At 54.9% G+C, this 22,113-nt stretch overlaps 7 protein-coding genes across 7 annotated transcripts; 4 read left to right on the top strand and 3 right to left on the bottom strand.

The window, feature by feature from the left end:
* Positions 1-3,490: 3,490 nt before the first annotated feature.
* BDZ83DRAFT_89914 (PX domain-containing protein) lies at positions 3,491-5,665 on the bottom strand. The gene is made up of 3 exons (XM_060515990.1): positions 5,031-5,665; positions 4,509-4,962; positions 3,491-4,451 (listed from the first exon to the last, which is right to left on the bottom strand). The coding sequence occupies exons 1-3, from the start codon at positions 5,517-5,519 to the stop codon at positions 3,574-3,576; spliced, it is 1,821 nt and encodes a 606-aa protein (XP_060369062.1). The 5' UTR covers positions 5,520-5,665; the 3' UTR covers positions 3,491-3,573.
* A 344-nt stretch (positions 5,666-6,009) lies between these two features.
* BDZ83DRAFT_607723 (cyclin domain-containing protein) lies at positions 6,010-7,616 on the top strand. Its single transcript, XM_060507446.1, has 2 exons — positions 6,010-6,493; positions 6,553-7,616. Exons 1-2 carry the CDS (start codon positions 6,269-6,271, stop codon positions 7,246-7,248), a joined length of 921 nt encoding a protein of 306 aa, XP_060369061.1. The 5' UTR covers positions 6,010-6,268; the 3' UTR covers positions 7,249-7,616.
* Positions 7,617-8,675: 1,059 nt separating this feature from the next.
* On the top strand, positions 8,676-9,576 carry BDZ83DRAFT_648337 (uncharacterized protein; the record flags this gene model as incomplete). Its single annotated transcript, XM_060510171.1, has 3 exons — positions 8,676-8,739; positions 8,783-8,950; positions 9,242-9,576. 3 exons carry the CDS (start codon positions 8,676-8,678, stop codon positions 9,574-9,576), a joined length of 567 nt encoding a protein of 188 aa, XP_060369060.1.
* A 257-nt stretch (positions 9,577-9,833) lies between these two features.
* On the bottom strand, positions 9,834-13,793 carry BDZ83DRAFT_89894 (uncharacterized protein). Its single transcript, XM_060515988.1, has 4 exons — positions 13,221-13,793; positions 12,824-13,164; positions 10,733-12,767; positions 9,834-10,683 (listed from the first exon to the last, which is right to left on the bottom strand). The coding sequence occupies exons 1-4, from the start codon at positions 13,353-13,355 to the stop codon at positions 10,192-10,194; spliced, it is 3,003 nt and encodes a 1,000-aa protein (XP_060369059.1). The 5' UTR covers positions 13,356-13,793; the 3' UTR covers positions 9,834-10,191.
* Positions 13,794-15,015: 1,222 nt separating this feature from the next.
* BDZ83DRAFT_763978 (uncharacterized protein) lies at positions 15,016-16,634 on the top strand (the record flags this gene model as incomplete). Its single annotated transcript, XM_060515226.1, has 2 exons — positions 15,016-15,039; positions 15,568-16,634. The coding sequence occupies 2 exons, from the start codon at positions 15,016-15,018 to the stop codon at positions 16,273-16,275; spliced, it is 732 nt and encodes a 243-aa protein (XP_060369058.1). The 3' UTR covers positions 16,276-16,634.
* Positions 16,635-16,993: 359 nt separating this feature from the next.
* BDZ83DRAFT_569522 (transglutaminase-like superfamily protein) lies at positions 16,994-19,027 on the top strand (the record flags this gene model as incomplete). Its single annotated transcript, XM_060504207.1, has 1 exon — positions 16,994-19,027. The coding sequence occupies one exon, from the start codon at positions 16,994-16,996 to the stop codon at positions 19,025-19,027; it is 2,034 nt and encodes a 677-aa protein (XP_060369057.1).
* Positions 19,028-19,446: 419 nt separating this feature from the next.
* Positions 19,447-20,817, bottom strand: BDZ83DRAFT_569475 (major facilitator superfamily transporter; the record flags this gene model as incomplete). The annotated part of the gene is made up of 1 exon (XM_060504199.1): positions 19,447-20,817. The coding sequence occupies one exon, from the start codon at positions 20,815-20,817 to the stop codon at positions 19,447-19,449; it is 1,371 nt and encodes a 456-aa protein (XP_060369056.1).
* Positions 20,818-22,113: the final 1,296 nt, after the last annotated feature.

Raw genomic sequence — 22,113 nt, 5'->3', positions numbered from 1 at the left:
TTGATATTACTCCGTCGATCAAAACGTAACAACAGCGTATAGTGAGGGCACTGTGACTGCTGCACCTTTATCTGCTTTCTGTCGGTGCTCAAGTCTGCGCCAACCTGGTCGAGTGGTTGGGTCCAAGGTCTCCAGAGAGCAACCGATGGACGGTATGCGGACACACTGCATGTGCTCCTCCATTTTACCGGTCCTATAGCGAGGCGCTGCGCATGCCTAGTCCTGACCCCAGCCCTTGTAAGTCCTCGAAAGCCCACATCTCCAATTCATGGATGACTGTACCTTATCCTGATCCGCAACCTCTGGCGCATCCGCAGTTGACACGCAAGGCCCTGCCCGGATTCCTGCCACTCAAGTTTGGGTAAAGATCCAAACTGCGGCCTCCCAACTTGCTCACGCCGCATTGCCTCAACAGCGAAGCATCTGCAAAACGAGAGCTGGCAAGTCACAGTTTTCCGACGACGCAGGCGGCAATGCTGCCCGTTTCAACACATCGTAGTAACCGAAGCGCAGCCCCTGGCTAAACCTCGCCTGGCCAAAAATTATGGGTGTTGGATAAAGTCATTTGAAGCCGATCGACTCGAAAGCAACGCCGCTCGTACACCTTTTCGTACACGGACGCGGAAACTGCCACCCTTGATGGCAAGGACCAGTACGAGATCTCAATGCCATCTTCTGCGCTCCGCCAACTCACAGACACGCTCAAGGGCTGGGTACCTGGTCGCGATTTCCGTCGACAGCACTAGCAGGTACGGCGCCCGCATCTCTGAGGCGCGCAAGATGTTTGAAGGCACACCCATTACTCTACCTAACTCCAAACCAGTGATCTCCAAGTGCAGTATCACCCGGAGAGCCTGAGCCGACAACGCAACCCTCAACACGGCAAGATCTACCCCTCTGCCGTCTGCCGTTAGGTAAATGCGGGATGAATCAGGAGCTGGTTCGTCTGACGACTCATTCAGGGCTTAATATTGAAAGAGTCAAGAATCTCGCATATCCGCATCCGCAAGGTGCTTGGATATCACATTCAACGGCCGCCAGCAGATACCCACTTCCAAACAAAAATTGGAGACCATTTTCCATTTCGGAGAAACCCTGCATTCTCACGCAATCGGAACGCATGGCATTACCTAGTGCCCATGCAAAGGAGTGTCAAGTGGAGCTCTTCGTCATGTCTATCCGAAGAGAAGCCATACGCGAGGTCTTACCTGGGTCTATGTGATACTGATGAGCATGCCGTCCCCTTCTCGGTATGCCAAAGGAGAAGAGAGACGCCCGTCACGTCATCTCATGGGAGGGTGTTCGCACAATGATGTCGCCGAAGACGAGCGTGAGCAGCTCCGGGACGAAAGTCTCGTCAGGTCTCTGATATTACCAGTGACAGCAGCCACAACAAGCAGCACGGTCCACGGAATTGTTGTCCGGTCTGCCAATGAACGGTGTTATAATATTGAGAATAAAGGCTCTGTTCTTCTGAGCCGCATGGAACCGAGTCATTGCCGTACTGGCGACGAGGGTCACTTGCCAGCGGCGCCTGGAATCATTCCATTACCGGCGATTTTCGCCAGACCTCAGGCTTCAGCTCCAAGGCAGACAGACGTATGGCTATTGGCACCTGCCGACGAAGTTGCCGAGTAATGACCTTGCGTCCAGACGGCTATTGATCTCGATGGAAGTTTTCCATCCCAAAAGCCGGATGGGACGACTGGGGAAGCATAGCTCGATGCGACCTCACTAGGCCACGACCGCTCCGCATGTACATCGTCTGCTTAGGCATGTCAGCGAGGGTATCTACCGGATCTCTGGAATCGAGTGAAACACTGCTCGCATCGCTGACAAGAATGTCAGATAGATTAGAAAGAGAAAACTGGCTGACGCCTCCGTTCCAGAAACCGACGCTGACAGACAGCGTCGGCTAGGCCACCGGATTTTCGACGTAATCTAGTGAACAGAAAAGTCTAGCTGGTCTGGCAGCGCGGAAACGCTGCATATTTCGGGTATGGGAGAGAAGTACCGGCACCCGTATAAGCTGAAAAGCAATACGAGACCCGATCAGCTGCATTCAGCTTCCTCGGCATGCCTTTAGAGTTTCAACGGTCAACTACATTGCATGGGAGTATCGCCGTGGCACGATACACCCAAGACATTTCTCAGACCGCTGGAAAGGGCTTCATCAGCCAATGGAAGGTCCTTGATTCCATACAGCGATTGGTTCGCTACTTCGGGAATCAACTGCCAGGGAACTAAAACCAAATGACTTTTTTCTCTGAAGAGGTAATTAGGTTGTGGACGATGCGAGGAAGAGGGATGCTAAAAATGGTTGAAGGCGTCCGAGTGCCAATAGAAGAGCGGCCTACGAGTAGAACCACCACCATCAAAATCGAAGACATCTTACCTGCAGCCACCGCCTCAATCGTCGCTCAATTGCCTTATATCAACGAAACAACATGTGAATCTTGCCCCCTTTTTCAGTGCGAAACTAGCATTTGCATTTCAGCCACCACCATCAGCAAATCCTGCCTGCACCTCGACCGTACTCTAACAAAAACTCTCCCACACCCACAAGCGCTTCCGCATCCGCATCCGCGTAACTCCCCAGTCGTATAATATAGCCTACCTACCTTACCTTGACTCACCTCACACCGCTAATCGACCAAAACCAAGCCAAGCCAAGCCAAGTCAACAGACGGCAACGTCCACACCTCGGAAAATGGCAGGCAAAAAAAAAAACATCAGGACCCCGAAGCCGGAACCGGGGTGAATTGAATTCATTGTTGAGTCAGTGAGTGAGGGGAGACAAGAGGAGGGGGTGCACGGTACCTGCCATGCGTGTCGCAATTTATATACTATTATACCATGTGCCTCTACTGCGTCCGCCACGAGATGGGCTACCGACGACACAGTAAATGGGTGAAGGAGGAAGATATCGCATGGGAAGCACAACATGTGTATCTATTGAGTGAATGGCTGCAAAATACGCAACCGACCGTGAACCTTTCTGTTGCTCTTGCTCTTGCTCTTGCTTCACATTTGCGTCACAATCAAGGGACCTTTTTTGCTTCCCTCCCCCCAGCCTACCTCGACCTCGAGGTGCCTCAAGGTGCCCTAGGGTAGGTAGAGTCACGTTTCACCGCCTACCGCCACCGGCGCACGCACGCCGAGTCATCCATTGAGAATCTCATCGTGACGCGGCAGCCTGTCAGTCATCGCCATATGCCACCCCCCAACGAGACCTTCCTCTTCAATGTTGTCTCTCGCAAACAGCAGGCGAGTCAAGTAAATACATCGGGATATACACCATCCCCAGTCAAATGCAGAGGAGAGAATCCAGAGGTACGAAAATAAAAAGCAAGGCTCATACTTTGGGAATCTATGTGTATGGGAGCACAAACAGGACGGATACAACATTACACATCATTCGAGCTTTTTTGGGAAGGAAAAAAGTGCCTGCCCCGAAGCCCCCCTCCATACGAAAAGGTGTCGGTCCAAGGATTCTCCTCCCTCCCCTGTACTCCCCCTCCGAGGAGCGGCTTCGCCCATTCACCCGCATCTCGCAAACAAAGGTCGGCGCGATCAGAAGGTGCTGGTCGCCAATCGGCTCGCCGCGTTTCTCGCATCCACTCGGTCCTCGTCGTCCTCCTCTGCCACACCGGACAGGCTTGCCCGGCCGCCCGCTGCGCCGAGGCCCTTGTTCTGCCCCGCACCCTGGCCATCGTCGCCCTCACCATCCTCGGGGACGCCCATAAGACTGCCAGACACGCTGCGATTGAGAGTGTCGGTGCGTCGTGGAACACCACTCCATGCATCACCCTTGGGACCTTGGCTGGCTGCCACGCTGGCCCTTCTGACGGGAGGGTGAGCCTCGCGTCCGAGTCGACTCAGACCGCCAGATGCGTCAATGGCACGGATGTCTGGTCTCACGCTTTCGAGGACGGCGAGGGCACGTCGCTCCGCCTCAATCTCGCGAATGACATATTCTCTGATGCTGAGCCGAAGATCTGCTGCAGTCCTTGCAAACCACTTTCGACGCTCCTGTACGAGATTTTGCGTGACACGGGTCGTCTTTTGGTAGAGGTAGGTCTCGTTTTGGCGGGCGTCATCTAGGGCCGTAATGGCCTCATCGACCTTCTCGCGTCTTACGTTGGAGCTCGCTTTCAGACGATCGGCAGCATTGAGCTTGCTACGTGTGTTCTCCTGTGCCTGGAGAAATTCGCGAATGAGGATTTGGCGGTTTGTGAGGGACTCCTTGACCACAAATGAGTCCTGGGAGTGATACTGGAAAGGATCACCAATGGTGGTGGCTTCCGCAGTAGCTTGCGCAGCGTGATAATCACCGACGGTTTGTACGATCTTGCCCAACTTACGATAGGCATTGGCGAGGCCCTGATGGGGCTCTTGGATATGCATGGAGCCGAGTTTAACGCCAAAGTCGGATTCAGCCAATCCCAGACCTAGATGATATCAGACCTGCAAATGTCCGCGCGTTGTTGGGATTGACGTGGACTTACCTCGACGAGACTTGACGAGCTTATCGACCTTGTGCCCAGCATCCATAGTTCCAAGGTAGAAGAGCTTGACAATCGGACGAGCCTCCTGGAGCTCCGGAGTGTCGTCCGGCGGGGGAGCGAACTGCTTCAGAATCTTTCTGCGCACACCCGTCGCCGGCTGCTTCATCTTTACCATGGGGCTATAACCGAAATCGCTCTCAACGAAGAGGACCATCTCATCGTCCCTCATCAGGACTTCGTTGCTGCAAACGTAGTTGAACCACCTTTGTAATAAGGCCTTGACGCGGGCTTCGTCCTCGTCCGTGCCAGCGCCGGCCGAGGTCACGGCGGGCGGTACGGTAGGTACCAGGCATTCCGGGTTCGCAGAAATCAGGTGCTCCGCAAGCTTGACGAATTCGGAATGGAAGCGGCGTACGTCGCGGTACTGCGTGGTGCGGAACCTCGGGAGGTTGGTCTACGGCGTGTTAGACAATGATCTTCTACCACATGGCAGTAGCCAAAGGAGAGGGGGTTGCTCCTTACATGAACATCGAACCGCAAGATGGGGTCCTTCTTCCCGGTGCGCTCGAGACCGGTGATCTTAGCCTGTAGCCTAAACTGGGGCTGCTGAGGCTTGCGCGGCTGTTGTTGAGCCTGACCGCCCGCGACCGCAGGACCACCTTGTTCTTGCGACTTTTGAGGCAGCTCAGGTCCCGGACCATCGCCGCTGGAGCGGGCTTCTGAGCCTATTTCGGTCCTCGACTCCTGTGTTTCCACCTCGGTGGTCGACTGGGTGCTGCTTGCGGTGTCTGGTCGCCTGTATTGCTGCTCGCCGCCAAAGCCCTCCTGATGGTCCTGCGGGGTTGCGTTGCCGGGGCTCGGTGAGTAGTTGAAGGGGGATCCGGCCGGGTCGCCGCCTAGGTCAGCACCAAGAGACGAGAAGTTGGTCTGGTTGGCCCGGGGTGAGGAGCCTGGGGAGTTTCCCCAAGGCGATGCGCCGCTCTCTTCGTGGATAGAGGCGCTGTAGTCCATGGTTGCGGTGAATGTCCTTGTCGTCGTTGTTCGTCGTCGTCTGCGAAGGAGTGCGATCGATGATGTCGTCCGGTTGCGTGGACGGATCACGAGTGGCCGACAAAGCCGATGCGGGGAAGAGGGAACGGGTGTAGATGGTTATTTGGGGATTCGGCACATGAGCCCATCCATTGACCAGTGTCGAAAGGCAACAGTGATTGTCGTGGGCCGGAGGATGGTGGTCCGGGTGTGTAGATGATGGTCCGTACAATCGCTGTCGTGTCGTTCGCAAGCTGAGGCGGGATGCGAGCGTGATGTCCCAGAGCACCTTTTCTCCACGCAGCTGCCTTGAATTGGTTCGTAACCACCTCCGTTCAAAGCCTCAGGTACGCTGGAGAGCCTACCCAAAGCCCGCGAAGCAGCGCAGCCCCACCCATCCTCCGCTTCGGCTTAGCGTCCCCACGTCCTCTGGTCGCAACCTGGAAGAAGAAGCTCGGGCCAGCCTACCTAAGCACCGAAGTAAGGTGCGCCTTCAGTTGTTTCCGACCGGGTTCTGTCTCGCCTTGGGAAAAGTGACGACACACGCGCGGCAGACATCGCGCCTAACTTACCCTGACAGCTCTCAGCTTTGACCAATAGGGACACTGGAAACGCAGCGACCTCGAAAGTTCAACCCTCTTTTCCAACATTGCGACGACGATTATTTGACGATTGCTACTTTTACAAGGTGAAGAGACTGCTAAGACGACGGCATATCGAGGGCGCAAACCATGGCGCATATGACCAACACCCTGGCCACGGCCGAGCAGCTCTACAAGCGCAATTCCTTCAGCTCACTACCCGCCGACCTCCAAGATGTCATATTCTATGCGACGCAGTGCCTAACACAGGCTGCCGGTGTCCTACTCGACCTGCCGCAATCGACAACGGCACAGGCAAATGTCTTACTGGCGCGATACTGGCTCGTCGAGTCGCCAATGGCAGGAGAATTCAGCGTGAGTCGCAAGCAACGAATTCCAACCAACATCTCAACTTCCACTAACAAGATTTCCAGGACGTCTCCGCCGCAGTCCTCTACCTAGTCGCCAAAATGGGACCCGTTCCACGCTCAACTCGAGACGTCTCAAACGTATACGCCTACCTCCTCTCCCCAGCCTCCACCCTCTTCCGCGGCGAGCCACCAGACGACGACCTGAAGAAGCGGCCCCGCCCGGACCCGACGACGTACTACCAGACGGAAGGCGAGTACGCCGCCTTCCAGACGCGGATGCTGGCAGCCGAGGCGCGGATTCTCTGGGCCCTGGGCTTCGACACGGCCGTCGCGCTGCCGCACGCGCTGGCCGTGACGTATCTCCAGGCGCTCGACTTCCTTGGGAAGCCGAGGGCGCAGGTGGCGGGGCGGGTGGTTGCGCACCTCAACACGGCGCTGCTGAGCCCGCAGATGCTGTATCTGACGCACCAGCCCAACGCGCTCGCGACGGCGGCGGTGTATATCGCCGCCCGGGAGGCTGGGGCTAAGATGCCCGAGGTGGCGTGGTGGGAGGTTTTCGATGTCGAGAGGGAAGAGCTCGGGTTCCTTGTCGTGGGGATGAGGAGTCTTGAGGGGTGGGTTAGAGGGGTGAAAGAGACTGGGATGCTTGCTGGTGGTATGATTACCAGAGTTGGGATCGAGAGGGAGGCTAGGAGGAGGGCTGGTGAAGGGGATGAGGAAGATGAGATTATGGCGCTTATGGATCAGAAGGCGGCATAGGATGGCGTCGAACTGCTGGCGGCTTCGAGGAGAGTAGATTGATACCCAAACAAAAGCTCTGACTTACTACGTCTTTCCTTGATCAACGAGATTCTTGCCTCGTCTTCGGTGCGTCTTTGCAGTAACTGAGGGAGCAAAATATCGCTACACGACGGTAGTAACTGTCCCTCTACAACCTGGTCAGGGGGGGGATTGAGGGTGCTAGCTGATGTCATGCTTATCTTGAGAAGCCTGACAAGAGAACAATGCAAAGGGGCAACTTGATCTACTTCAGTAACAAAATAACCGTAAATCATGTAGCTCTAATGGTGTCTACAAGATTACCAGCTGTGTACATTCCGATCATATAATGCGAACACATACTGCTCGAATGGCAGCAACTTAGGGGTTGAGGGACGTAGTCCTGTGTCCACACGTATATTCATTCTAGTCAGCACAATACACTGCGTAAGCGGGGAGCGTATTTAGGTCTATCCCCATCTCTACTCATCATCAATACAAGTGAATTGGGACCCTTGGTCGAGGGGCTAAGGGGGCGCCAGTGGAACCCGTTCTTCCAGAGCCGAGTCGAACAATCGCTTAATCTTTTGTTCGATTCCCTATGATGGAGTCTTTCTTTCCTTTCTCCCCCCCCCCCCCCTTTCCAGTACCTCAACAGAAGGCGCACTCCCAGGTAGGTCGGCTAGATTGTAGGACGTTCTTCGGCCACCAACAATCGCCTCCTTACAGCCTGCGTCGATAGGCTACGAATTCGAGGTCGTGCCGATCACCTGTGGTGCAATGTCTTTATTGTGTTCTCTCATCTTCTTTTCTCTGCTTCATCCTCTTCCAGATGGAATTTCCTTCTTTCACTTGGAACATCTATACATCACTTACGCAGCCTGCAGGCTCCCAAACAAATGAGCCTACTGAAGATTCTCGGACCTCTAAACCATCAGAAAACATATACAAATGGCTTATTTAGAGAATAGGGACCACGGTATGAGGAAGTCGACGCGGCAATTTCCCACTTGCCCGCCTGCCTGCCTACCACTCAAAGACCCTTTGTGTCCAGGATGCTGTCACAACAAAGACATCTCTCATTCAGCCAAGGCAAGGTACCTAAGATTATATTACTCAGAAGCAATCAGTATAAAACCCTACCTATTTCTGCGAGTTTGAAACTCAGAGGTCTACTTCAAAGCATTGTAAGGAATACCCAGGCGTGTCAGACAAACAGAAAAGCACCCGCCACAGAGTTCCCCCAAATCAACATCAGTCTCCTACCTCCCCGTCCTCTCAGTCTTCACACCTCCTTCTTCCATCTCATCTACCTAAATCTTCCCTCATTGAGCCCTTCTCATCAATAACTCCCCTCGACCCCCCAGTTCCTCAACCAACATGACAACTTAGGACAAATCCCCAACTTCACCACGACATTCTTCAAAATGACCATCATCACCAACCTCACCCAATCCCCAACCCAACTCAGGGCCAACCTCGTCACCGCCGGTCTCATCGACGGAGGCAAACAGATCTTTACCGACCCGTATAGTTTCAGAAGTCTACTGCATCTGGTCCTCGCGCATCGTCCTACTCGTCTGTCTCTACACGATTCTCGCATCCCAGGTCAACGAAACCACCCTCTTGCGCAAGCCACACAGATCCAATGCCGATGATGAGACTACGGAGAAGGGTATCAAGAAGATTGAACAGATGGGCAGTAAGTCTCCTCTCACCTCTTCCCTTTTTAGTTCTTCCCTTTCGTATCTCGCTTTGGATTTCGTTCGCCTGTATTATTTTTCTTATTTGAGGAAATCATCAACCACCTTTTGTTTTGGTTCATGGTCTTATTTACATCTTGTCTTTGATGAATTAGGTCAACGTCTTCCATCCCCATAACTTATCTACACCATCGTCGCATCATAAGCATATCCAATCCCATGAGAAGTCAAACAGATATACAAAATGAAAACGAAACTAACATCCAAATCCTCGAAACAGGAACCTACAGCAAAACCACACTCACAACCCTCGACGACTCAGACACCCTCCTCCCAGCCTGGGAAACCACGCTCGCCCTCGCGCAAACAGGCCCCCACAACCACCCGCCACCTCTCCTCCTTCTCCCCTATCTGCACCTCCTCCCCCTACACGCCCTCCCCAACCCCGAATGCCCGCCACCCCCTCCACGCCTCCAACCTGACAACCTCCCTCGGCGACGAAGCCTGCAACTACCAGTGGGATACCCCCTACCTCCTCAGCCAAAACAAGGTCGACGCCCGCGACGTCTGCAAGCGCAAACGACGAGCTGAGACGCGCCGTCGTGAGGCTAAAAGAGGCGATTGATCAGGCGCATCCGACCGACAATTCCGGGCTCTGCCAGAGGAGCATGATGTGTTTGTGCCGGGGCTGTCGTACTGGGATTGATGAGCATTGTTCGGGCGGGCATGGGAGGAGCTCGACTTTTGATACTGAAGTGAGAAAGGGGGGTCTGGAGAGACGGTCTTGACGTAATGAGAGAGCGCCTGGATCCAAATGAATGGATGGACGGGGGATCGCGGTAGAAGACCGATATGTCATCACAAACTCTACACACATCTCACAATCGACTGGTCTATAATATGAACATGGCAAGGGGGTAATATAAGCCCGCCCAATGATGCTAAAAAAAAAAAAAAAAGGTCGCTACTTTACGCCATGGGTAGATTGGAACGACCTGAAGATATGTCTTCCTTGCCCCCTAATACCCCGTTTCCGTACCATGTTGCGCCAGGCCTTGATTCCCTTTAGTGCCGGGTATTGCCCAGATGAACCCCATCCAAGTAAGTGGAACCAATTAACGCCGTTTCGTCTGCTACATATTCTTTCCAAGCCCATGGTTTTTCCACCGCTTTTTTTCAACCCCATGTCTCTCTCCTGCTCTTCGTTGACAGCTTCTTCTTCAACGTTCGGGGCCTTCGTTCACAGCCTTCCGGCCATAACTTCCTTCTTGAAGATACGGACGTCCCAAACATCATAAAAGTGGACGCCTTCAACGGTTTCCAGCTTGGTGTTGGCAACTATATCGGTATCTTCATCGTCGCTGTCGCTATCCGTTTCCCATCCCGGCATAGGCAGCGGTGGGAAGCTACCCGGGGCACCTGAGCCAGTGGAGGTGCCCGGGCCACCAAAGGCGCCAAAAGCAGAGCCAGCAGGCTTACTCTTGCCCTTCTTGTTTCTCTTCTCTTCGGCTTTGGCAGCCGGGGTCTGTGGTGGTGGGCGGATGATGCGCTCAACCCGGTCATCGTCGATTGAGATCCATTCGAGCTTCATGTGGGGGTGGTGGCTAAGGTTATCGACGAGGAACTTGCGGGTCTCGCGCATCACCCAAACACAGGTATCATCGTTTCTGAACGAGATTACGTTCAAAGCTCGAAGGTTTACCAGTCCTCCGAGGTGCTGCATGAATGTGTGCTAAGAGATTGATTAGTTTGGAACACGCACAACATCTCAGATGACGTACCATGGCACGAATGCCAAGCGAGGCCGCAAGCTCTTCGAGTTGCTTCCCGCGGTTGCAAATGAGCAGCATGGCCTTCTCATCCAGATCCCAGCTCATTTGAGAATCGTTCTTGATCATCAGTCGAGTAAGTGTCGGCATGTGCTTCTTGAGAACAAGACGGCGGATCTGGTCCATGATGACATTTGTCTTGGGCGCGAAGCTCTCGGGCTTGTATTTGGACGACCTCTCAAGCATGAACAATTCGGTGATCTGCTCCAATTGCGATGCAAATGTCAGGAAAGCCATGGACACGTTATCCGTGAAGATCTTGCGTAAGGGGAGCGGCTGTGCCTTGTTTTCCTTGGTCAACATGGTCCAAATGGGAGCTTGATTGCCGACATTTAGCAACGTCAGCCTCTTCAGCACTCTCACGTCAATGGCTGCCTTGAAGACAGAGGCCTTGACTGGGATGAGGTGAACGCTGAAGGATCGCAGGGCGACGCCTCTGGTCGACCGGATATACTCGCTGATTCTTTCGTCCTCGCCATGTGCCGTCGTAGCTATGCCGTTGACTTGCTTCTCCACTTCACGAATTTCGGCTTCAGTCGCATTCAGCTCGGACCGAACGTTCTCAATATCGCGGTAGAAGCCCTGCAACTGATTCTCGGCATATCGAATGTGGTCCCGGTCAAAAGCGCTCGTCGTGTTTCGCAAGTCCTCAAGTTTCTCCTGGAGACTTGTAGCTTCGGATAACAGGTGCTGTAGACGAGCAACCAGTGTTTCAAAGTTCGCCTTTTGAGCTTCCAACGCGGCTCTTGCTCGCACCGTGGTGGGCGATGCAGATTCTTGAATTGACGAGCTCGTCTCGGGAGCGACAGCCTGAACCCGTTCGATCGCCTCAGCCTCGTCAGCAGCAATGGGCTCTTCCACGTTGATATCATCGGGGTTAGAATCGGCTGCCGGCGTGGTCTTGGTTTTGGCGCTGATATCTGCACCGGTAGTAGAAGCACTCGAAGCCTCGACAGTTGTAGCCGGCTGAAGGCTTATTGTCGCGGCGGACGACGATCCTGCACCAGTTGAAGGCCCCGCTTCAGCTGATGTCGTCTTTTCTTTCTCTTTCGCTGCCTCCGTCGCCGCTTTCGCCTCTTCTGCTTCCAAATACTTCCGACTGGCTTTCTCGATCATCTCTAGGATTTCTTGCTTTGACCCGTCATCCGTATCGCCCTCCGCCACGCTTGCCATCAGTTTACCCGAGACCTCTCGCAATCTGTTCATAAAGGCTTCGGCAGGTGAGCCAGCCTCGTGCGTGTTAGCCGGAGTATCGATTTTGGCCTTCCCTTTCAGACTCTTGCGATGCTGTGACTTCTTTGCCAGGAATGGCTCCACGTCAAAGATCCTGCCCAAAACCGACTCCTGACTTTTCCTCTCCTCTTGCGCGCGAAATGCTTTTGCCGGTCCACTCGCTTCATCCCAACCGGGCGCTGATGGAAGAGGAACAACTTGAAACTCGTCATCCTGGTCCGAGTCGTCAGGATCGGTGTCTGGAGGCGGCTTTCGCGATTGCAAAGCAAGATACGTCGAGAAGGACAATTTCAGTTTCGTCAAGGTAGACGCCGAATTGCGCACACATGACTTGATCTCTGTTACAGTATCCAAGGTATCGATGTCGAGAACCACCAAAGAATTCAATTTGCGGAACCCGCCCAGCGTTGCGGGCTCGTTGGCGGACATCCTACGCCTACTCCGAGGCGTCGGCTTCAAAGCGGGCGGTAAGGGAGGGTGAGAACCGAGAGAAGATGGGTTGTACGGCGGCGGGACGTTCAATGACATGCTTGCGAAAGGAGGGGGCGGGGGCGGTATCGAGGAAAAGGCCGGCAACGGGTCCCAATGACCTTGAGTGGATGTAGGCGGCGGTAAATTCGTCGAATACGGTAGTGGAGGGGGGATCTCGAAGAGGGACGGCCCGGCTTGCATTCGGATGTGGAGGTTCTTAAGGGTCGCAATCTGGTGTAACGCCTTGTACACAGGCCGGCTTAGCTCGACTCGGATGTTCCACCTGGTGTCCGAGCTGTCAGCGGTGACGATGCGCAAATGGAGGCCAACTCTACGTACCTGAAGGTCTCGAGGGACTTTGCATTCTTGAGGGTCAGAAATAGCAATGTGTTCATGAACTTGCCGCAGCTGGCGCTGTACAAGTATGGCTTATATGCAGCTTCGGCCTTGTCGCCAGCGCTGAGGGTATCGAGGGAAACATCGCGAAGATGCTGGGCATAATCGTATTCGCTGGATACGAAGGTGTCGAGGCCACCAGCCAGGCTGTCGATGGGTGAATCGAAGGATGGATCATCTTCATCGGGAAAGACGATGTGAAAGTTGCGGTATAGCTGGGCGGCAGCGAGTTCGCGAAAGTGTCTGGAGACGAGGGAGAGGCAAATCAGGTCGCTTTGGCAGCACTAGAAGGGGTCAGTGGCATTGCGACATGGGCTGTAGGCGGAACAGGAGGGCATACATGGCTGAAGATGTCCTTTTGGGTCTCGGGAGGAAGGTCAAGAAAGCCGAAAGGTTTGAGTGCGGGCTCAGAGGCGGTAGTGGTAGCCTTGTCGCAAGACTGGGGTGAATCCATCGTGGGCGAAGTGTGGCGCATAGGTAGGAAGGGGAGTACGGATACGCCAACTCGATGCGCGATGGGTGGAACTTGGAATGGTCGTCGGAGGCGCAGTGGAAAGGAAGCCAGAGACGGAATTAAAAGTAGACTGCAACGAAAAGCAAGCAAGTTTGTGGGAATGGACAGAAGACGGCGACGGGTCTACGTCTGTCCTTGTCCTCTTGTTGCGTGAGAAAATGTAAAGGTAAAGGTATTGGCTTGGCCTGCCTTATGTTGGGGAGGGTGAAGAGACAGACACCCTTGGAGACATGGAGACAACGAACAACGGACAGCGGACAGCGGACAGCGGACAATGGCAAGCTGCAAGTGGACGGGAAGGAACTTGGGAATGGAATGGAAGGCGAGGCTAGGCGCGGGTAGGCGAGCAGGGGTAGAACAGAAGAATAGTTGCGACTTGCAGAAGACTGACTGACTGGGAATGGAGGAGGGGCGTCTTCGGAGGCGGAGGGTGCAGCGTCACGGTGGGAAGTGGTGGTGGTGGTGGTGGTCGGCGTTGGAGGGGAGAGATGACGGGGCGGGCCAGCCAGACAGCGAACGATGCGCCCGCCCTCGGCCCACCGACAGCGCAAACCTAAGGAAGGTACTTAGGGAGCCCAGGGATGGGTGGCCCATGAGCTCCAGCCTCCAGCCTAAGGGCCTTGCTGCGTAGGTCACTGGCAGAAAAGATGCATGGAACCTGCAGGTAAATAGGTGGTCAATGATCTCCCCGGGGTACCTTCCCTGTGCACGGGGCTGTAGGTCGCAGCCACACTCCACTGGCGGGCGAGCAGCTTCCCTAGAATCTCCATCACTATGGAGCACCTACAGGCACTACCATCCACCTCAGTGATGACTAAGCATACAGTGACAGGTTCACTGTCTTCTTGGGCGCTTCCATTTGCTGGTTCCAGAGGGAGACATAATGGCTTAGCGTCTCGCCCAAGGTATCATCTTGACGTTCAAGAGCCACCGTATCGTGGGACTCAAGGATGGCTCGCAGCAACACCCGCAGCTCGCAGCACTCTCATCCGGCCGGCTCCACCTCCCTGCCGTTGCAACTCCTGTCTAAGGTAGGTACTGTACGGAGCAGAGTCACCGTCGTCTCCTTCTTTCACTTGTCATGTCAGGCCTTTGTGGAATCCCCATTGATTGTATTTAAATGGACGGATATAAACACATACCCTTTATAGACATGTCTCGTCCCTCTCTTTACCAACGTGTCGCGGTTCCGGTTCCGGTTCAACTGTCACAGCTCTGGTCTTCTATCTCTAAGCCCTTTGCTGTGCGACTACCAAGTGAAAGAAAACCACACACTATTGTCGCATACATTGTTAAATGCTCTGCGCATACCAATCTCATAACCAGGCCTCATCTTCTCAAAAGAGTAGTTGCTCTGCAGCTTCCCGGCATGATAACATTGGCAAATGAGACGGCCATTGAAAAATGCTCTCACGATCTCACCCCAGACAAGAGCCTTGGCGAACATGCAGGATCTCACATAGATACATACCTTCGGGGAACCAAATCATTGCCATAATGTCGAGTCTCAGGGGAAGACCAAGATATCATGTAATTTGGAGGCATCTTTGGTGTTCAGGTTCTGCTTATCGTCCACCCGAATAACTAGCATAAGATACAGAGGCTGAGAGAAGCATGAGAGATGTACTCTGTAGTCTTGGCTACAGTAAGTTTTACGGCAGCTTACGTTTGCCGTCTGCTAGTGTCGCATCTCCGCGGTAGACATGGTTCTTTACGGGGCGAAATGACGCCCATGTGGAGAAGGGGCAGCATCAGGAAGTCTCACTTCGCTGGATAGGTACTCACTTTGGTTCAGTCACTGCTTGCAGACACCCGGTATTGGGCTTTGAAACGGCCTCTTCAACGGCGTAGCTATTCGTAGCAACCGTAGGAAACGCCCTATTCCAATACAATGTATTCATACGGACGGGCTGCTCACGATAGAAGCAGAGAATCCAATACCAGGCAGCCGCCATTCAAGACATGTCCAGCGCTAGACTTGGCGCAAGCGTGAGGCGACGATCGGCCTTAGCGCATCCGCTCCAAGGGGAAATCCCCACAATCCCCCACTAGCAAGGCTGGGCTGTGCCGACTGATCCAGCCCAGCCCAGCCCACCTTCTTAGCACTAATACTGCGTACTCTCCAATCTCAGGTACCATTCTCCTCACGAGATACTTGTAGCCGTATCTCTAGCTCGTACATAGCAGCAGAGGCCAGACCTTCAAGGCGAAGTACTGGGCTGAGCAGGGTGTCAGCCATGTACAAATGGGATCACGTTTCTTAGTGCACTCTGTACTGGTATCCGTTCCTTGGAGTCTTGGACAAGAACTGCAAATTCAGACGGGGCGAGCCATGGATATGGGTGCCGTACCTGGCCCTGGCGTTTCCATGTCTACCATGTCTATGGCCCCATGCTCCTTTGTCTTTCCCATCTCTTCTATTTTAAATAAAGCAGATACCCCGTCCCTCTCCCTCAAAGCTCATCCCACCCCTTGCTGCTTGCTGTTTCCTGATCTGTGTTTGCGCGCTTGTGCTGCTTTTGCGAACCTGGAAAAGAGGGACATACCCTACCAGTACCTTTTTACGGATACCTCGTACAGCTGCGTGCAATCAACCTTTGGGTCGAATCCGAGTTTGGCCCCGGTTCCTGCAAAACCTTGTTGGGCTTCTCACGCCTCTCCTTTCCCCATTGCCCCTCTTCCTCCTTCTCATCGATTCGTACTTTGTACGGACACTGTACGCAGTATCTCGCTCGCTCCCGTCATCCTTCTCTTGTCCACTATCGTTCCCATCCCCGTCCCTGTCACGGCTAAGCTTCTCGCGTCCCGCGCCTGCCAGCCTCCGACCTCCGACCCGGTGGGCCTACCAGACGGCCCCGTTCCTGTTGCCTGCCTGGCCTGACCAACAGTGTCACTGCCTGAGGCGAGCTTGCGTTCCCATCCTCGCCGTGTTTGCACCGGCAATCAACCAGAAGGCTGAGAGCTTCGCCACAATCCAACATCTCTCATCTCCCCACATCCATCTCTGTACGTATCGACATCAGCGCGGTACAGAGATACAGAAACGCTGTACGATTACACTTGTCCGTGGCCGAGCCATCTTCTAGCCAATCCTTCGCTAGGCTAGCATTCGTTTCCGCTCCAGGGCCACATCGATAGCCACACAGTTAGCTTACTCTCTTTCGTACATCGACTACTATTACCGTGACAGCAGGCACATTTACACAAAGCTGTCTGCAGTGCCCCTCCAACTTATTTATCTGTTTCGTCCGACCCTTGATCGATTGCTCGACACACTCGCCCGTTTTCTACAGACCTGGCTCGGCAGCGATATCATCACTTTGCTCTTGCTAACCCCGCCGCGCAAAAGTCCCAATCGACTCTAGGGCTCCGTGACTCAGTCACAAAAGCCTGCCTGCTGCCTATTGCTCAATTGGGACATCGCGCCGCGATCAACACGAACTGGATTGGTGGGGTAAACACCAATAATCGACAGTCGTTTGTTTCATCCATCGTTTATACAAACCACCTGTTCGTACTTCTCCTCCCCGTGAGCTGCGGCACACCACCAACTATCGCCTTTCACTCGATCCCCCACACTCAAGTCCCGAGACTCAATCATGGCCGACGTCGAGGAGCCCAAGTTCAACTCCTTGGCTGAAAGAATTGCCGCCCTCAACCAGCAAAAGAACTTCCAAGCACCAGAAGCGAAGGCTAAGAGGCCACCTCCTCCACCGCCGCCAACAAATCGTCCTGTTCCACGCAGTCAGACGCTCCCCGTCACCCAGACGAATGGGCTTCCCACGCCGCAGAAAAGTCCTTCGATTCCTCCTCGACCGAACAAGGCCACCGCACCGGCAAAGCCCGCCCCACCACCGCTGCCGCGACGAACCACCGATTCATCCCAAGTCGAAACGTCAACTTCACCTGCCCCCAGGGACCGCATTGCACCTCCACCCCTGCCAACTCGCTCTTCTACCCAGCAAATCTCACCAGCTCTACCCCCTCGGAGGCCATCCACACAACAACTGACAGTCCGCCGTAATTCGAACGCTTCCGAGATTTCTACTCTGTCGTCCCTCTCTCTGAACCAAACCGTATCGTCGGCAACCAGCGTTCACTCGATTGATGGCCCAACACGAAAGCTGCCTCCCACCCTAGATCAGGCAAAGCTACCACCCTTGCCACCGACCAAGAGAGAGCGAGAAGCTGCTCAAGCAAAGGAAGCTGCCGCTCAGCAGCCCAAGTTTCCCCTGGTTTCGGTCAAGTCATCTCCCGCAATCCGACAGATTGAGCCTCCTCAGAGACCAGTACTGCCACCACGATTAACCTCAAGATCAACCACCCAGCAAGTTCACCGACAGACGCTGGAGGAGGAAGAACCAGCAAAGCCACGAAGATTACCACCACCGCCAGCGGCTTATATTAAGCCACCGCCCCCGACGACAAACCAGGATCAACAAGCCAACGACCGGCCGCCACTACCAGGAAGACGACCAACCCCGAATGATGACGCACCTCCTCCTGTTCCTCTCAGCTCCCGGCCAAGCGCTGCGCAAATCGAGGCGGTCTCGGCCAGAGTGGTTGAGCGTGCAAACGACTGTCTGATTTGTCGCGACTTCTCCGGGCCGGATGGTGTCGCTGCCCAATATCCCATACACGTACTCCCTCGGAACGATCCTGTGGGCTACTTGGCTCAAGTGCTCTGCGGACCCTTCGCGTCACTTACAGACAAGGCGCGGGCAATTTTCACCTGGTTTCACCATAATATTGCTTATGACTGCGCAGCATTCTTCGGGAATAACATCAGGGGTCGCTCGGGAGCTGAAACGATTCTTATGGGCAAAGCGGTCTGCTCAGGGTATGCGGACACATACAGGGAAATCGCCACTCACGCGGGTCTTGAGTGTATCACGGTGGTGGGCCACGGGAAAGGGTACGGATATACTGCGCTGAAGAAGGGGGAGCGTCCACCGCCGAAGAAGGCTGATGGCCACGCTTGGAATGCGGTACGAATCGACGGCGGGGAGTGGAAGTTGCTCGACGCCTGCTGGGGTGCCGGTAACGTTTCTGATGTGACAAAAGAGTACACCAAGTCTTTCAAGCCGCACGAGTTTACACGGAGGAACGACATTTTTGGACTCTCGCATTACCCAAGCGACGACAGACACTTTTTCCGGCCCGACGGCAGGGTACCCTCCTGGGAAGAATACTACATTGGCCCAGTCCACGGCGACAAACCCATTGTCTACACGCACGCATACGAAGAAGGTGTATGGGACCACACCGTCGAACCCAAGGAGCTCCAGATCCCCGTGCACAGCGGCCAGGTCGTGCGCTTCCAGTGGTCCAATAAATGCGAGCACTGGACCTCGGAGAAGCACGGCAAGGGGAAGCCCCCGCTGCTGTTCCTCAGCATCAAGGGGCGGGACGGCCGCAAGGACGACATGGTGCCCATCCAGACGGACGGGTTTTGGCACTGGGCCGACGTCAACGCGATCGATCTCGGTGCGCCGGGCCAGAGTGTTAGCATAGCCATGATCACCACGATTGACGGGCAGGATGCTAGGGGCATGACGGCCGACTACTACTTTTCCAAGAAGGGGAGGTGCGGTATGGCTTGGACGTTCCTCATGAAGTGGGAGCTCATCTGAGGGCAAAGGGGTGACCGACGCATGAGAAATGAGGAGGCGAGATTTCTATTGACGACTGTGACGGCCGAACATTATATCGTTTATAAATAATGATAATGGGACTCTTTTGGATCACCACCCGTGCCTTAAAACTTTGGCTTTCTGGGGTTGTAATCTCCAACTCATTTACGTTGGTGCTTCCCTGCAATGTAGGCCGACTCCATTCAGGGGTCAGGCACGGGGATTATTATGTCTTCGGCTCAGCACTGTTAAGATATGAGACGAAGCACGGCCAAAGTGACACAACCCGATGACTTAATCGATTGATTAGAAACTCTACATCTAATGGGTATCTTGCAATTTTATCACACTCTCCTTTACAAAGCCCAGTCTATCTAACAAACCATCCACCCCAACACACACACTCTCCCTCTCCAACATCAAAGTTCCAGTTTTTGCCACTTGCGCAAACGGCCCCCGTACCGATAAATCAGCGCCGGCACGGGGATGAGCGCAACGGCAATGAAACCCAGCAGACTGTTGCCCCACCCGAGGCCGAGGGCGTCGTACATGGACGGGCCCGCCATGGGCAAAAAGGCGGCGACGACGCTGCGGAAGACGGTAAAGGCCGCCATGCCGGAGGCGGCGTAGGCCGGGTAAGCGTCAATGACGTAGGCCTGGATGGGCTGCCAGATGCCGAGGATGGCGATGCCGAACGGCAGCAGGCCGACGACGGGGGCTGCCCAGTGGGTGTGGAACTGGGCGGTCCAACCGTACCAGAAAAAGGTCACGGGGAGGAGGGCGGCGAAGTAGATGCAGTCCGGCAAGCGCATCTCGGGCTCGTAGACGCCGTTGTTGGCCTTTGTCATGCGGACGACGGTGCGGTCTGAGAGGAGGGTGAAGCAGGCCATGCCGATGAGGTAGCCTAGGCCGAGGGGGATGTAGACGAGCCCCGTGGTGCCGACGGAGAAGCCGTAGGTGGAGGAGAAGACGAGAGGGATGGTGCTGAAGAGGAGGTAGAGGACGCCGTAGGCGAAGGCGCAGTAGAGGCTCACGCTGAAGAGGATGGGGGAGAGGAAGAGCATCTTGATTGGGCGGACGAGGCCGCGGAGGAGGACCTGCGACGTGGATTTCGGCGCGGTACCAGGGGCGGTGTCGTCGTAGACGCTACGGAGCTCGGGGCGGTTCAGTTCTTTCCGGAGGCGGGCGACCTTGCGGTCGATGAGGACGCGGGGGTTGGTCTCCTGGTTGAAGACGGCGATGACGAGGGCCATGGGCGTGGCGGCGATGAAGGCGATCCACGAGCACCAGCGCCAGCCGACGTCCTGGGCGACGAAGGCGCCGACGATGGGAGCGATTGTCGGGCCGATGAGGGGTCCAACCATCCAGATGGAGATTGCGGTGCCGCGCTCGGCGATGGGGATCATGTCTGCGATGACGCCGCCGCCGATGGCGAGACAGCCGGAGCCGCCCATGCCCGTGAGGAAGCGAAACACGATGAGCGAGTTGAGCGTGGGCGCGAGGGCGCAGCCTATGAGCCAGGCGCAGAAGAAGAAGTTTGCTGCCGTGAGGACGGGGCGGCGGCCGTACATTTCGGAGAGGGGCGCGAGGATCAGGGGGCCGACGGCGTAGCCCAGGAGGTAGATGCTCACGGGCAGCGTTCCGAGGGTGAGGTCGGCGTTGCCGTAGTCCTCGTTGAGGTACTCGATGGCGGGCGCGAGGATGGACGAGGCAAAGGGGGTCATGAAGGTGATACCGGCCAGGAACCAGATGATGATCCACTTGCGGCGGCGGGGGAAATTCATGGGCATGGCCGGGTCATCTTGGGAGTCCCAGCCGACGAGGCCATTGTCGAGGTCGGAGACCGGGTGGATCGTGGGAGGGAGCTGCTCCTTTTCCTTTCTGCGGCGTGAGGAAGCTAGACTTGCTATGCGTGAGAGACGACTTTTTGCGCTGGCGTGAGAGTGTCCTGTATGTATGCGTTCGACGACGATGTCCTGGTTATGGAGTTAGTACGGAACAAGTGTGTCTTGAGTTGACCAGGAAAATAAACTGTAACAGAGCTGAATACTCCCAGAGAAGTCACAGAAAAAGGCAAATAAAGTGTCAATGGCCATTCAGCCTTGGCAAACTCTTAACCAGGCGCAAAAGTCTTGCCAAGGAACATCTGCAGAGAAGATTGAAACTCACCTCCTGGTACGGCTCGCTGTCGGGCGTATTCTCAACATCGTCGAAGCTCTTTCTCTCTTCCATTTCAGTCTTTTCACCCTTTTCCAAATCGCTTGATGCGTTGAAGTTTTGTCGAGTGTCCCGTTCCGTCAGGGTGCCCTGCTCCGAAGAGGATCCTCGGTGCCCGTGGGCGCCGGCCGGCGTCTCCACGTCCTTCTCGGACGTCATTCTTGGCTAACAAAAGTGGATGATGCCTATGAATGATCAATCAATGAACGGGTTGAGTATAGTAGTTGGGAGTGATGTCCCCTTGAAATTCAAAAGTAGGAAGGAAGGGGTTTTGTAGGTGAAAGGGAATGAATGGAAAATTGAAAAGGAGGATGGGAAAGAGCAATGGGCCCGGAAGTAGTAGCCGGCGGGAGGAGCAAGACCGTATCCGCGTACCTGGCGTTTCTATCCACCTAGCAATAATACCTACTCAGTCGCGCAGCCGTGACTCTACGGCGTGAGCAGTGAGGAAAACTGCTTTAGTAATTCTAACCCGAGACCCCCCTCCTCCTCTCCTTTCCTTTTCCCCCCCAGTTGCCGCATCTGCCCTTGTGTACTATGTGTAGGGAAGGGCGCGAGGGCGAGGCAAGGGCGACGATCAGTTGAGGTGAATGGTGTAACGTTATTCGACCAGTACTCTCCAAAGTCCCCATTTCCATCATCTTTCGGCCGACCCCCCCCCCTTGCTACTTGCAGGCTAAACCTGCAGGAAGCTGCGTTTTAGCCTCTCTTCCGCCGCCGGGGTTTTCGCTCCCCTCTGCGTCCTCAGAGTCGGGGCTAATAACTCCATAATTTATCTCCGTACCCGCTTCGAGGCGGGCATAGTTGGGGGTCTGGGGATCGGGGATTGGAGGGGCACATAGTATGGACACACACAAAGAATGAAAAGA

This window comes from Colletotrichum acutatum (genome assembly GCF_030867785.1).
Source record: "Colletotrichum acutatum strain CBS 112980 chromosome Unknown BDZ83scaffold_14, whole genome shotgun sequence".
Lineage (NCBI taxonomy): Eukaryota > Fungi > Ascomycota > Sordariomycetes > Glomerellales > Glomerellaceae > Colletotrichum > Colletotrichum acutatum.
The sequence above is the reverse complement of the archived record's forward strand: the minus strand, read 5'-3'. Positions and strand labels throughout refer to the sequence as shown.